This window comes from Ursus maritimus, unplaced genomic scaffold (assembly GCF_017311325.1).
Source record: "Ursus maritimus isolate PB19 unplaced genomic scaffold, ASM1731132v1 scaffold_29, whole genome shotgun sequence".
In the NCBI taxonomy this organism is placed as follows: domain Eukaryota; kingdom Metazoa; phylum Chordata; class Mammalia; order Carnivora; family Ursidae; genus Ursus; species Ursus maritimus.
In genome coordinates this window covers 34378555-34392303 of record NW_024425452.1, presented here as the reverse complement: position 1 = coordinate 34392303, position 13749 = coordinate 34378555, and the positions used below count along the sequence as shown (strand labels likewise).

Sequence of the window (13749 nt, the reverse complement as noted above, 5' to 3'; positions counted from 1 at the left end):
CAAAGATAGGAGAAGGAAGGAAATAATAAAGATCAAGACAAAAATAAATGAAATAGAGACCAAAAAATAGAAACGATCAATGAAACTGAGAGCTGGTTCTTTGAATGATAAACAAAATTGATAAGCCTTTAGCCAGACTCTTCAAAAAAGTAAGAGATGACCTCAATAAATACAATCAAAAATGAAAGAGGGAGAATTACAACTAATACCACAGAAATACAAAGGTTTATAAAAGACTACTGTGAAAAGTTATATGCCAACAAATTGAACAACCTAGAAGAAATGGATTTCTATAAATATACAGTCTCCCAAGACTGAATCAGGAAGAAATAGAAAATCTGCTAATTACTAGTAACAAAATTGAATTGATCAAAAAACTTCCAGCAAAGAAAAGTCTAGGACCAGATGGCTTTAAATGTTGGAAGAATTCACCTGTAAAGAAGAATTAATACCAATCCTCTTCAAACTATCAAAAAAAAAAAAAAATTGAAGAGGAGGGAATGCTTTCAAAGTCATTCTGCAAAGCCAATATTACCCTGATACCAACAACAAAGATACTACAAAAAAGAAGAAATTACAGGCTCTATCCCTAATGAACATAGATGCAAAAATCCTTAAAATATTAGCAAACTGAATTCAAAAATACATTAAAAGGATCATTCACCACAATATGGGAGGATTTATTCCAGGGATGCAAGGATGGTTGAGTATCTTCAAATCAACATGATATACCACATTGACCAAAGGTAAAAATCATATGATCTCAGCAGATGCAAAAAAGCATTTGACGAAGTTCAACATATATTCATGGTAAAAATGCTCAACGTACTGGCTATAGAGGGAACATAACATAATAAAGGCCATACACGATAAACCCACAGCTAATGTGATGCTGCTTCATGGTGAGAAACTAAAAGCGTTTTCATGATCAGGTACAAGGATGTCCACTGTCACCACTTTTACTTAAGATAGTACTGGAATTCATAACCACAACAATCAGACAAGAAATAAAAAGCATGCAAATTGATAAGGATGAAGTACAACTGTCCCTATTTACAGATAACATGATACTATATATTGAAAACCCTAAAGGCTCCACCAAAAATCAGAATAAATGAATTCAGTAAAGTTGCAAGATACAGACATCTATATACTTGCATTTCTGTATACTAAAAACTAGCAAAAAGAAATTAAGACAATCACCACTTTATAACTGCATCAAAAAGAATAAAATATGTAGGAGTAAATTCAATGTAAGAGTTAAAAGACCTGTACTCTGATAATTCTAAGACCTAGATGAAAGAAATTGAAGATGACACAATAAATGGAAAGATATACTATACTCATGAATTGGAAGAATATTGTTCAAATGTTCATAGTACCCAAAGCAGTGTGCAGATTCAATGCAATCTCTAACAAAATACCAATAGTAGCATTTCTCACAGAACTAGAACAAATATTCCTCAAGTTTATATGGAATCACAAAGGTCCCCAAATAGCCAAAGCAGTCTTGAGAAGGAACAAAGCTTGGAGGTATCATACTCCCAGTTTTCCAACTGTACTACAAAGCTACAGTAATGAAAACAGTATGGTACTGGCACAAAAATAGACACACAGATCAATGGAACAGAACAGAAAGCCCAGAAATAAACCCACACTTAAATGGTCGATTAATCTACAACAAAGGAGGTCAGAATATACAATGAAGATAAGACTGTCTCTTCAATAAATGGTGCTGGGAAAACTGGACAGCTGCATGCAAAAGAATGAAAGTTGACCACTATCTTACACCATATACCAAAAAAAGAAAAAAAAACCCTCAAAATGGATTAAAGACCTAAATGTAAGACCTGAAACCATAAAACTACAAAAAACCAAAAACAGTAAACTCTTGGAATCAGTCTTGGCAACTTTCTTTTTCTTTTTTTTTTTTTTTGGAGAGGTCTCCTCAGACAAGGAGAAAAAAAGCAAAAATAAACAATTGGACTACATCAAACTAAAAAGCTTTTGCACAGCAAAGGAAATCTGAATGTGAGAAGGTATTTGGAAATGATATATCCAATAAGGGTTAATATCTACAACATATGAAGAACTCAATTCCAAAAAAAGATCTAATTTAAAAATGGGCAGTGGACCTGAATATTTTTACAAAGGCACACAGATAACAGACACATGAAAAGATACTCAACATCACTAATCATCAGGGAAGTGCAAATTAAAACCTCAATGAGATATCACCTCATACCTGTTAGAATGGATAGTATAAAAAATACAAGAAATAACAGGGGTTGAAGATGTGGAGAAAAGGCAACCCTCATGTGCTGTTGGTGGGAATGTAAGTTGTTCCTTCCATATGGAAAACCATTTGGAGGTTCCTCAAAAACTTAGAAATACCAGGGCACCTGGGTGGCTCAGTCAGTTAAGTGTCTGCCTTTGACTCAGATCGTGACCCCAGGGTCCTGGGATAGAGCCCCCCCGTCAGAGTTGGGCTCCCTGCTCGGTGGGAGTCTGCCTCTCCCTCTGTTCCTCCTCCCCACTGGTGCACTCTCGCACACTCTCTCAGTCTTTTTAAGTCCCTCTCTTTCAAACTAATAAATAAAATTTTAAAAAATAGAAATACCATATGATCAGACAGTGTCACTTCTGGTATTTACCTGAATAAAATGAAAACACATTCAAAAACATATATACACCCCTGTGTTTCTTGCATCATTATTTACAATAGCCAAAATATGGAAACAACCTAGGGGTCCATCAATAGGAGTCGGTAAAGATGTGCTATGTATGCACATGTATTTGTGTCTTTGTTTACACACACACATATATACACACAATGGAACATTACTCAGCAATGAAGAATGGAATCTTGCCATTTGCTACAACATGGATAGGCCTAGTAGGTATTATTCTGAGTGAAATAATTCAGAGAAAGAAATACTGTATGATTTCACTTACATGAGGAATCTAAAAACAAAACAGAGACAGACTCATAAATATAGAGAGCATACTGCTGACTGCCAGAGGGGAGAAGTTTGGGGTAACAGGTGAAATAGGTGAAGGGGATTAAGAGATACAAATTTCCGGTTATAACTAAGTCATAGATTTTAAAGTACAGCAAAGGGAAGATAGTCAATAATACTGTAATAGTATGGTGACATGGTGGTAAGCATTTTGTAATGTAAATAAATATTAAATCGTTGTATACCTGAAATTAATATTGTATGTCAACTATGAAATAAAAAAACGAAAAATAAATAAAGCAGTCTAAGCATACCACTAAGAAAACATCACATCACAAAGGAAAAACACAAGAGAAGAAAGGAATAGAAGAACTACAAAACACCCAGAAAATAATTAACAGAATGGAAATACATACATACCCATCAATAATTACTTTAAATGTAAATGGACTAAATTCTCCTATGAAAAGACAGAGTAGCTGAACAGATTTAAAAAAAAAAAAAGGCCCATCTACATGCTGCCTACTGAAGACTCACTACAGATGTAAGGAAACAGATTGAAAGTGAAGGAATGGTAAAAGGTATTTCATACAAATGGGAACCAATAGAAAGCTTGGCTAACTATATCAGACAAGACTGACTATAAAACAATAATAAGAAACAAAGGTCATTACATAGAGATAAAGGAATGACCCAACAAGAACATATAACATTAGCAAATATGTATGAATGCAACATAAAATCCTTAAATACATAGAGCAAATTTTGACAAACCTAAAGGAAGAAATAGCAATACAATAATAATAGGGAACTTTTTTTTTAGCTTTTATTTAAATTCCAGTTAACATACAGTGTAATATTAGTTTCAGGTATGCAATTTAGTGATTCAACACTTACATACGGCACCCAGTGCTCATGAGAAGTAGGGAAGTTTAATACCCCACTTACATCAATAGATCATCCAGACAGAATACTTTAAGGAAACATTGGCCAAAACATTAGGTAAGATGGAATTAACATATACAGAACATTCCATCCAAAAGTAACAATACACATTTTTAAGCACACATGGAACATTTTCCAGGATAGATCACATATTGGCCTTGAAACAAATCTTAATAAATTGAAGACTGAAATATCAGGCCAATTTCCCCAAACACGATGATATGAAACTAGAAATCAATTACAAGAAAAAAATGGAAAATTCACAAATGTGTGTAATGAAACCACATGCTCTGAAGCAACCAATAGGCCATAGAAAAAAATCAATAGAGAAATTTAAAAATATTTTGAGACCATTGAAGATGGAAACACAATATACCAAAACTTAGGGGATCCAGCAAAAATAGTTCCAAGAGAGAAGTTCATAGCATTAAGTGCCTATGTCAAGAAACAAGATATTTCAAATGGACTTTACAGCTCAAGGAACTAGAAAGAATAAATGAAGCCCAAAGTTGGCAAAAAGAAGGAAATAACAAAGATCAGAGCAGAAATAAATGAAATGAAAACTAAAAAGATCAAAGAGACTAAGAGTTGGTTCTATTATCTTTATCTAAAGATAAAATTAACAATCCTTTAGCTAGACTAAAACCAAGAAAAGAGGAAAACTAAAATAAATGAAATCAAAATGAAAGAGGAGACATTACAACTGATACCACAGAAATACAAAGGATCATAAGAGACTGGTATGAATAACTGTACACCAACAAATTGGACAACCTAGAAGAAAGGGATAAATTCCTAGGAACATAAAACTTACCAAAAAGGTATCATGAAGAAATAGAAAATCTAAAAAGACTAATTACTAGTAAGGAGATAGAATTAGTAATCAAAAACATCCCAACAAAGTCCAGGACCAGAGGGCTCTCCTGGTGAATTCTAAAAACATGTAAAGAAGAATCCCTATCAATCCTTTTTGAACATTTGCAAACAATAAAAGAGGAGGGAACTTTTCAAACTTATTTTGTAGGGCCAGCATTACCCTGGTACCAAAACCATGCAAGAAAACACTGGTCAGTGTCCCTCACGAACATAGATGCAAAAATCATGAACAAAATATTATCAAGTCAAAGTCAGCAATATGTTGTAAGAGGATCATACACCATCAAGTTGTATTTATTCCAGAGATACAAAGATGGTTCCCCATCCACAAATCAGTGTGATACACCTCATTAACAAAATTAAGAGTAAAAATCATAAGATCTCAATAGATGCAGAAAAAGCATTTGACAAAATTCAACATCTTTTCCTGATAGAAACTCAATAAATGGGGTATAGAGGGAATGTACCTTGACATAATAAAATCCACATTTTAGGAGCCCACAGCTATAATCATACTCAATGGTGAAAAGCTGAAAGCTCTTCCCTTAAGATCACAAACAAGACAAGGATGCTCACTCTCACCACTTTTACTCAAAATAGTATTGGAAGAGGCGCCTGGGTGGCTCAGTTGGTTAAGCCCCTGCCTTTGGCTCAGGTCATGATCCTGGGGTCCTGGGATCGAACCCCGCATTGGCCTCCCTGCTTGGCGGGGAGCCTGCTTTTCCCTCTCCCACTCCCCCTGCTTGTGCTTGTGTTCTCTCTCTTAATCTCTCTCTCTGTCAAATAAATACTTTTTTTTAATACTGCTTTAAAAAAAATAGTTTTGGAAATCTTAACCAGAGCAATTAGTCAGGAAATAAAATGTCCCCAAATTGGAAAAGAAGTAAAACCATCACTCTTTGCAAATGACATGATATAATATATAAGAAACCCTAAAGACTTTACCAAAAAACTGTTAGAACTAAAACAAATTCAGTAAAGTTGCAGAATGTAAAACAAATATACAGAAATCTGTCACACTCTTATACACTAAAAAAAAAACTATCAGAAATTTTTAAAAGTTAATTTTAAAAATTCTTAAATGCTATACCCATAGAGAATAGGTCGTTTTCAGAGGCAAGGCATGGGAGGTAGGCAAAATAGGTGTAGGGAGACAAAGGTGAAAACTTCCAGTTGTAAAATAAGTTATAGGAATGTACAGTGTGGTGACTATAGTTAATACAATAAATTGTATATCTGAAAACTGTTAAAAGAGTAGATCTCAAAAGTTCTCCTTACTAGAAAAACACATTTTGTAACTATGTATGACAATGGATATTAACTAGTATTATGTGATATTTTTACAGCATATGTAAATATTATGTCATACACAACATAATAAACATAAAAAGCTAATTTAATTAAGTTCATTACCACCAGACCTGCCTTAAAATAAATGCTACATGGAATTTGTCAGGTAGAAATAAAATGAAACCAATTAACGTCATAAAAACATATGAATGTTAGATATAAAAACTCAATGGTAAATAAATCATCAAAGTCAGATTCACTAATGAATGGTGATTCCTAATTCATTTACATCTCTAGTTTAAAACAGTTTTTACTCTAGGTAAAAAACATTAAAAATAACTGCAACTACACTAATTTGTTATTGGATACAAAATATTAAAAATGTTAAACATCAGTAACCTAAAGTTGGGGGGAGGGGTAGAATGAAAATGTAAAGTTTAGGTATGCTATCAAAGTTAACTTAAATTAGGTTGTTACAAATATATCACATTTTATGTAAGCTTCATGGAAAGGAAAAACCTGTACTAATTACAGAAAAGATGATAAAAGAGTCAAAGCATACCACTACAAAAAGTCATCACATCACAAAAGATGACTGCAAGCTATAAGAAGCAAGGAACATAGGATCTACAAAACAGTCAGAAGGGAACAAAATAGCAATAGTAATTCATTATCTACCAGTAGTTCCTTTAAATGTAAATGGAGTAAATTCTCCATTCAAACCACAGAATTGCCAAATGGATGAAATATAGTCCAAATAAGATGCCACTTGAAAGAAGACTTTAGCTTTAAAAATAGCGTAGACTGAGTGAAAGGATAAAGGTATTCCAATCAAATGGTAACCAGTAGAAGTCAGGAGTAGCTATAGTTATATCAGACAAAATAGATTATAAGCTAAAAATCTCCAGAAGAGACAGAGGTAGTTATATAATGATATAATGATAAAAGGGTCAGTCCATCAAGATATATTAGTTGTAAATATTTAGCATCCAACATCAGAGCACCTAAATATGTAAGACAAACACTAACAATAACTAAAAGGGGAAACAAACAGCAATACAATGAAAGTAGGGGACTTTAATACATCACTTTTATCAATGGATAGATCATCCAATCAATAAGGAAACTGTGGGATTTAAATAATGCTATAGACAAAATGGACCTAATGGACATACACAGTACAGTCCCCCCAACAGCAGCAAAATACACATTCTTCTCAAGCACACAAAGAAAATTTACTAGGATACATAATATAGTAGGTCACAAAATAAGTCTTAGCAAATTTCAGATTGAAATCGTAGCAAGTATGTTTTCTGACCATAATGATAGGAAACTAGAAATCACTAGGAAAAAACCTGGAAAATACATAGAAATTCAACAATATACCCTTAAATAACAAATGGTTCAAATAAAAAATTAAAATGAAATTTAAAAGTATCTTGAGACAATTGGAAACACAACATACCAAGACTTATGGGTAGTAGCAAAAGCAGTTCTAAGAAGGAATATTATAGTGATAAATGCCTACATCAAGAAAAAGATCTCAAACAACCTAACTTACCAGCACAAGGAACTAGAAAAAACAAAATAAGCCCAAAGTTAGAAGAAGGAAAGAAAAATTAGAACAAAAATAAACGAAATGGAATACAGAAAGATAGGAGAAAAGATTAACAAAACTCTAGGAGTTGATTCTTTGAAAAGATAAAACTGACAAACGTTCAACCTAAGCTAACCAAGAAATAAGAAAGGATTTAAAATTATAAATGGAAGAGGAGACATTACAACTGATACCAGAGAAATGCAAAGGATCATAGGAGACTACTATGTACAACTATATGCCAACAAACTGGACAACCTAGAAGAAATCAGTAAATTGCTAGAAACATACAGCCTAGCAAGACTGAATCATTAAGAAATAGAAAACAGGAATAGACCAATTACTAATAAGAAGACAGAATCCATAATCAAAAATCTCCCAACAAAGAGAAGCCCAAGACCAAGTGACTTTACTGGTGAATTCTACCACACTTTTTTTTTTTTTTTAAGATTTTATTTATTTGTCAGAGAGGGCACAAGCAGGGGGAGGGGCAGAGAGAGAATCAGGCTCCCCACTGAGCAAGGAGCCCAGTGTAGAACTCAATCCCAGGACCCTGAGATCATGACCTGAGCTGAAGGCAGATGTTCAACTGAGCCACCCAGGCATCCCTCTACCACACTTTTAAAGAATTAATGCCAATCCTTCTCAAACTTCCAAAAAGTAGTGGGGCACCTGGGTGGCTCAGTTAGTTAAGCATCTGCCTCTAGCTCAGGTCATGGTCCCAGGGTCCTGGGATCAAGCCCCATGTCAGTCTCCCAGCTCAGCAGGGAGCTTGTTTCTCCCTCTCCCCACTGCTTGTGCGCGTGTGTCGCTCGCTCGCTCTCTACCTCTCAAATAAATAAAATCTTAAAAAAAAAAATTCTTCCAAAAAGTAGAAAGAGGGAACAGTCCCAAGCTCACTTTCACAAAGCCAGCATTGCCCTGATAAGAAAGCCAGATAAAGATGCTATAAGAAAAGAAAAACTATAGGCCAGCATCCCTGATAAAAATGCAAAAATTTTCAAAAAAATGTTAACAAACCAAATTCCACAGCACATTAAAAGAACCACACACTATGATCTAGTGGGAGTCATCCCTGGAATGTAAGGATGGTTCAACATATGCAAGTCAATAAATGTGATGCATCACATTAACCAAATGAAAAATACAAATCCTGTGATCATCTAAATAGATATGCAGAAAGAGCATTTGACAAAATTTCAGTATCCATGATAAAAATAAATAAATCAACAAATTAGGTAAAGAAGGAATACCTTAACATAATAAAAGCATGGGTTTATTTCTGGGCTCTAAATTGTTCCATTGGTCTATATGTCTGTTGTATATTTGAAAGTTACTAAGAAAGTAAATCTTAAGTTTTCATCACGAGGAAAAAAGTGATGGATGTTAACTAACTTTATTGTGGTAATCATTTCACAGTGTATGCATTGTATCCCTTAAACTTACACAGTGTTACATGTCAGTTATATCGATATAACTGGAAGAAGTTGGTTAAATGCCAAATTTTAATAGACATCCAAAATTTTCATAGTATGTTTAAAGCTTGGAATTTAAAGTTCATGTAGCATTTTGTGTTTCCCTTAACTCACATATTTACACAGTATTTCTCCAGTGCTTTTATTTGAGAATTATGAAGTTATTCTATAGCCAGACAGAATTCTAGATAAAAATTATATTGCAGAGGTCCAACATAATTAGTATTCAGAAACATTGCTTTTGTTGCCCTAACTAGTTGTTTTTATAGGACCAGCTTTTGGTGGTTTGTAATACTTGTGACTGACGATTCCCTTATGATATTTTGAAATAAGAACTGTATTATAAGTTACTGGACAGGGTACCCTCATTTCACAGCTGAAAAAATGCATCCACATGAGCAAGACGGTCTAGGGTGGTAGTTAAGAGCAGGGACTCTGGGGCCAGGCTGTGGGGGTATAAACCCTGACTCTGCCTCTAACCAGTTGTGTGTGAATCTTGGGCAAATTATTTTTTCTTATCTGTGCCCCCATTTCCCTACCTGGTAAATGGGGTAAGTATAGAGAATTCACCCCCTAGTGTATTGGCAGGATTAAATGGGTTAACATGTAAAATGCGTGTACGATTGTCATCATTTCTACCGCTATACTGTGTGTTAATGACGTGTGTTGTATATTACAACTGTTTTGATTGCGCCTCAAGGGCTATTCTTAAGAGGAACAACATTGGGGGGGGCTGTTGGATTCATACCAAGGTATTAGAAATTTCTGATACTTTCTTTAAACTTGAGTAAGAGGATGGAAAAAAAAAAGATTCAAGCTTCCTAACCCCCTATCAGATTCAGAATTACCCTCTTCACCCATAAGCCTGTTGATCGACACAGTGGAGCCCGTTAGGTAAGGCTCCCCCTCCTGCTCCCTCCCCTCTGCAGTCAGCATTGTCCCACTTGAGCTCTTTGCGATTGGATGGTTAAATCTTCACCCCCACTGTGAACTGTAACGGTAATGTGAATTTTTTTTCCCTCAGATTATACAGCAGACACACCAAGTAGTAGAAACTGAGCAAAACAGAGAAATTGAGAAATGGAAAAGACTTGCGCAGTTGAAGAATCGGGAGTTGGACAAGTTCCGCACGGAATTAGACTCCATACTGGATGTTCTTCGAGAGCTGCACCGGCAGGGGGTGGTTGTGCCAGGTGTTTTTGCAGATGAAGTGAATGCACCAGAGCATTACTAGAAACCGGGATTCCCAGGACCTCCCGGAAAGGCCTGAGGATGGAGGGTGAATGGGACTGTGCCACTGTCAGAAGGTGGCTTTTAAAAACAACTATTCCAGTATGTGGCCAGAAAGCAAACAATAGAAAAGCAACATTTCAAAATAAATTGCCCTAAACCAGTAAGAAAAAAACATTATGCTGTATTTTACTGAAAATCATTAACCAGTCACATGTTAAGTAATTTATGGACAAGTCCCTTTGTGTCAGATGATTAGAATGAGTGAGATTAGTTGTAAAAGGTCTTAACTTCTAGATATGGAAAGAAAAAAATTGCTCCTACTCTGCCATTTTTGACTAAGTGTATTCTGAATCCTTGGTGACAGGGATTCTCCCTCTTTCTCACGGAAACTGGGAGAAGAATGTGAGCACAGTGGCTTGGACAGTCACATCGACAGTCGCCTGAGTAGCAGAGCTCCCACAATTAGCAAGAACTACAACTTTGTACAGCAGACAGTGAACGTTCCGTGTTCTCCCAGATTTCCACTTCTACCTCTGAGTGCCTCATGGTTGCACCTGATGTAAGGTGCAAAATATGGCTCACGTGTAATAGGGGACTTTGATTTCTTCGTTGTCTTAATCTTTTATGCTCCATGTCTTAAATACTAGTCCTTTTTTCTAAGATTATAAACAGAATATAACATCTTTATTTAAAAAGTAATATATGTTCATTAGAAAAAATTAAAAGCATGCATAAAAGTAGCCGGGTTGTTATTTTTTACAATGCCTATTTCCAAAAGCAGATCATATATAAATTACTGGTAAGTTCAAGCTGTAGCCACCTTGTTTTCAAGTGTTCTGGCCCTGTGCTGCCCTAGAGGAATATAATAGGAGGCACGTGAAATTGTCAGTTTTCTTACAGCTACATTTAAAAAGATAAGAAGTAAATGAAATTAATTTGGTTAATTTATATTATCTAATATTTCTAAAGTAGCAGTATAAAACTTGAGTTTTACATTTTTTTCCATACTTAGTCTTCAAAATCTGTGGTGTGTTTTACATTTACAGCACAACTGAGTTTGGACTAGCCACATTCCAAGTGCTCAATGACCATATGCCAATAAGTGCAATTCTGAAATAATGAAGAGTGAATTACTTTGTAAAAGACAGGTGAAACAGATCTTGGTGAAATTATGGGTAGCACATGTGAAATGTGGAAATTAACTACAAGGAATTCAATTAATGTCTTAATGTTCAACATTTTTCATGTTCTTTTCTTTAAGAGGGTAGAAAAAGCATTAATTAAAGGTAGCTATTTTTTTATGTGAAAGAATTTTAAGTTATAAACTATTTTGGTTATTGAGTGTACTTTTGTGTCTTTTTTTATCTGCAAATGTGTGCAGCTGCCACAGAAATAGGCTTAGAAGTAAATAACCGCTCTAGTGTTTATGGAATCTAATAGTTGTTTTTTTTTAATTTTATATCACTGTATTTCAGATTTTAATGTGAATTTTCTTCAACCATGAACAAAGATTCTACTTTAGGAAAAAAAACCAAACGGGATTTCTATCTTCTAACAAATTGTCTACTAGCCTTTTATACACATGATGCTTTAAGCAACATTAGTACGGTGCCACAAATAAACAGGATTTATATAATCTCACCAGGTGTAATGAATATGGAAAGATGAAGGGAGAAAACCAAAAGACTATTCATAAGTGTGAATTTGAACCTCAGATTGCTCACAGGAAAAACCATTATCCAAGGTGAGTAGCGCATCGACATAATGCCTGAGTGTGATGAGAAAGCTGATTCCCTACTCACATAATTATGCTGCTAATTTCTGAGGTGCTAAAACAGTTTCCTCCTTTTATTTGTTCCTAATAAGTACGGAACAGTTTAGACTCTACAAAATCAGACTAAATATATCCCCATACTGCCAGATCACTGGGCTAAATTTCCCCCCATAAGAAGGACATGATTACACTCCTAGAAAAATTCTTCCTGAGAATAATAGGCTTTTAGAGGGTAAGTTCCCCACAGTGGAGGGCTAGAGTACAGCCGGAGGGGACCAGTGGAAATATAGGTCTGAGTCGAGGCACTGCTGCCCTAGGAGCCAAAGATATCAGTGGTACCCTTAAAGATACGACATTCTCCCAAAAGTTCAATGATGAGGGAGCATGTGAACAATAGCTTAAGACACAGCTGCATAATTATCACCCCAAGTCAACTAGAATATGTTTCAATATCTGGACAATATCCCACTGTTCTTTGAACGTGCAGTACTAGCAATAGGCATAATGAAGCCTGAGAGAACTTAGAGATACAATAAAATAAACCATTCTAAGTCTGTTGGACTCCTAACAACATGCAGGAGATGAACTAGATGTCTTCTGCAGATCTCTCTTCATGCAGGGCTCACGCCTGCAAAGTCTACAGCGAGCTCTTTCGGCAGGGAGAGGGGACAAACCAAGATTCCTGATCTGGTGAGGCTTGCTGTATGGCAGGAAAGATCAGACAAGTACCCATAGCCAAATATGAATAAATGCGATAAGAGTGTTAAGAAGTGTGAGTGGAGCATGGAAGAAATTCCTTTCACCTGGGATCTGGAAACCTTTTTTGGAAAATGTGGTTTTGGGGATGGATCTTAAGGATTGGGTGGAATTTTGGCAGAACAGGATATAAGAAAGGAAATTCCAAAAACCGATTCCAAAATTCATACAGAAATGCAAAGGACCCCAAATAGCTACAATTTCAAGCAAGAAGAACAAAGTTGGAGGACTTACACTATCCAATTTCAACACTAATTATAAAGCTACAGGAATCAAGAAGTATGATTTGGCATAAAATAGGCAAATAGAACAACGCAAGAGAATAGAATACCCAGAAATAAGCCAACACATGTACATGGACAAGTGATTTTCAATAAAGGCACAAAGGTTCTTTTTCAACAAATAGTGCCGAAACAATTAGATTTCTTAATACAAAAAATAAAAATAAAAGTAAACTTTGATCCATACCTCACAACATACACAAGAATGAACTCAAAGTGGATCATAGACCTTAATATAAAACCTAAAACTATAAAACTTGTAGGAAATAAGATTAAATGTTTATGACCTTAAGTTTAGTGAAGATTTCTTTGATACAACACGAAAACAATGACCTATATTAAAAAGTCATAAATTGGACTGTATCATAATAAGGAACTTCTGCTCTTCTAAGACACTATTAAGCAAATGAAAAAGACAAACTATAGGCTGAGAAAACTATTTGCAGATGATATATCTGATAAAGGATTTATATTCGTAATAAAAAAACTGTCAAAAGTCAATAATGAAACACCCCCAATAAGACAATGAGCCAAAGACGTGAAAACACACTTTAAGTTTTCA

General features: G+C 35.0%; 1 protein-coding gene across 1 annotated transcript in view; it reads left to right on the top strand.

The window, feature by feature from the left end:
• CEP162 (centrosomal protein 162) overlaps nucleotides 1-11722 on the top strand; it is a 100809-nt gene extending 89087 nt beyond the window's left edge. Inside the window, exon 27 of the mRNA XM_040643710.1 lies at nucleotides 10168-11722. Within this exon, the coding sequence (XP_040499644.1) occupies nucleotides 10168-10377 (210 nt within the window). The 3' untranslated portion in view covers nucleotides 10378-11722. The remainder of the gene's footprint in view (nucleotides 1-10167) is intronic.
• The last annotated feature ends 2027 nt before the right edge of the window (nucleotides 11723-13749 follow it).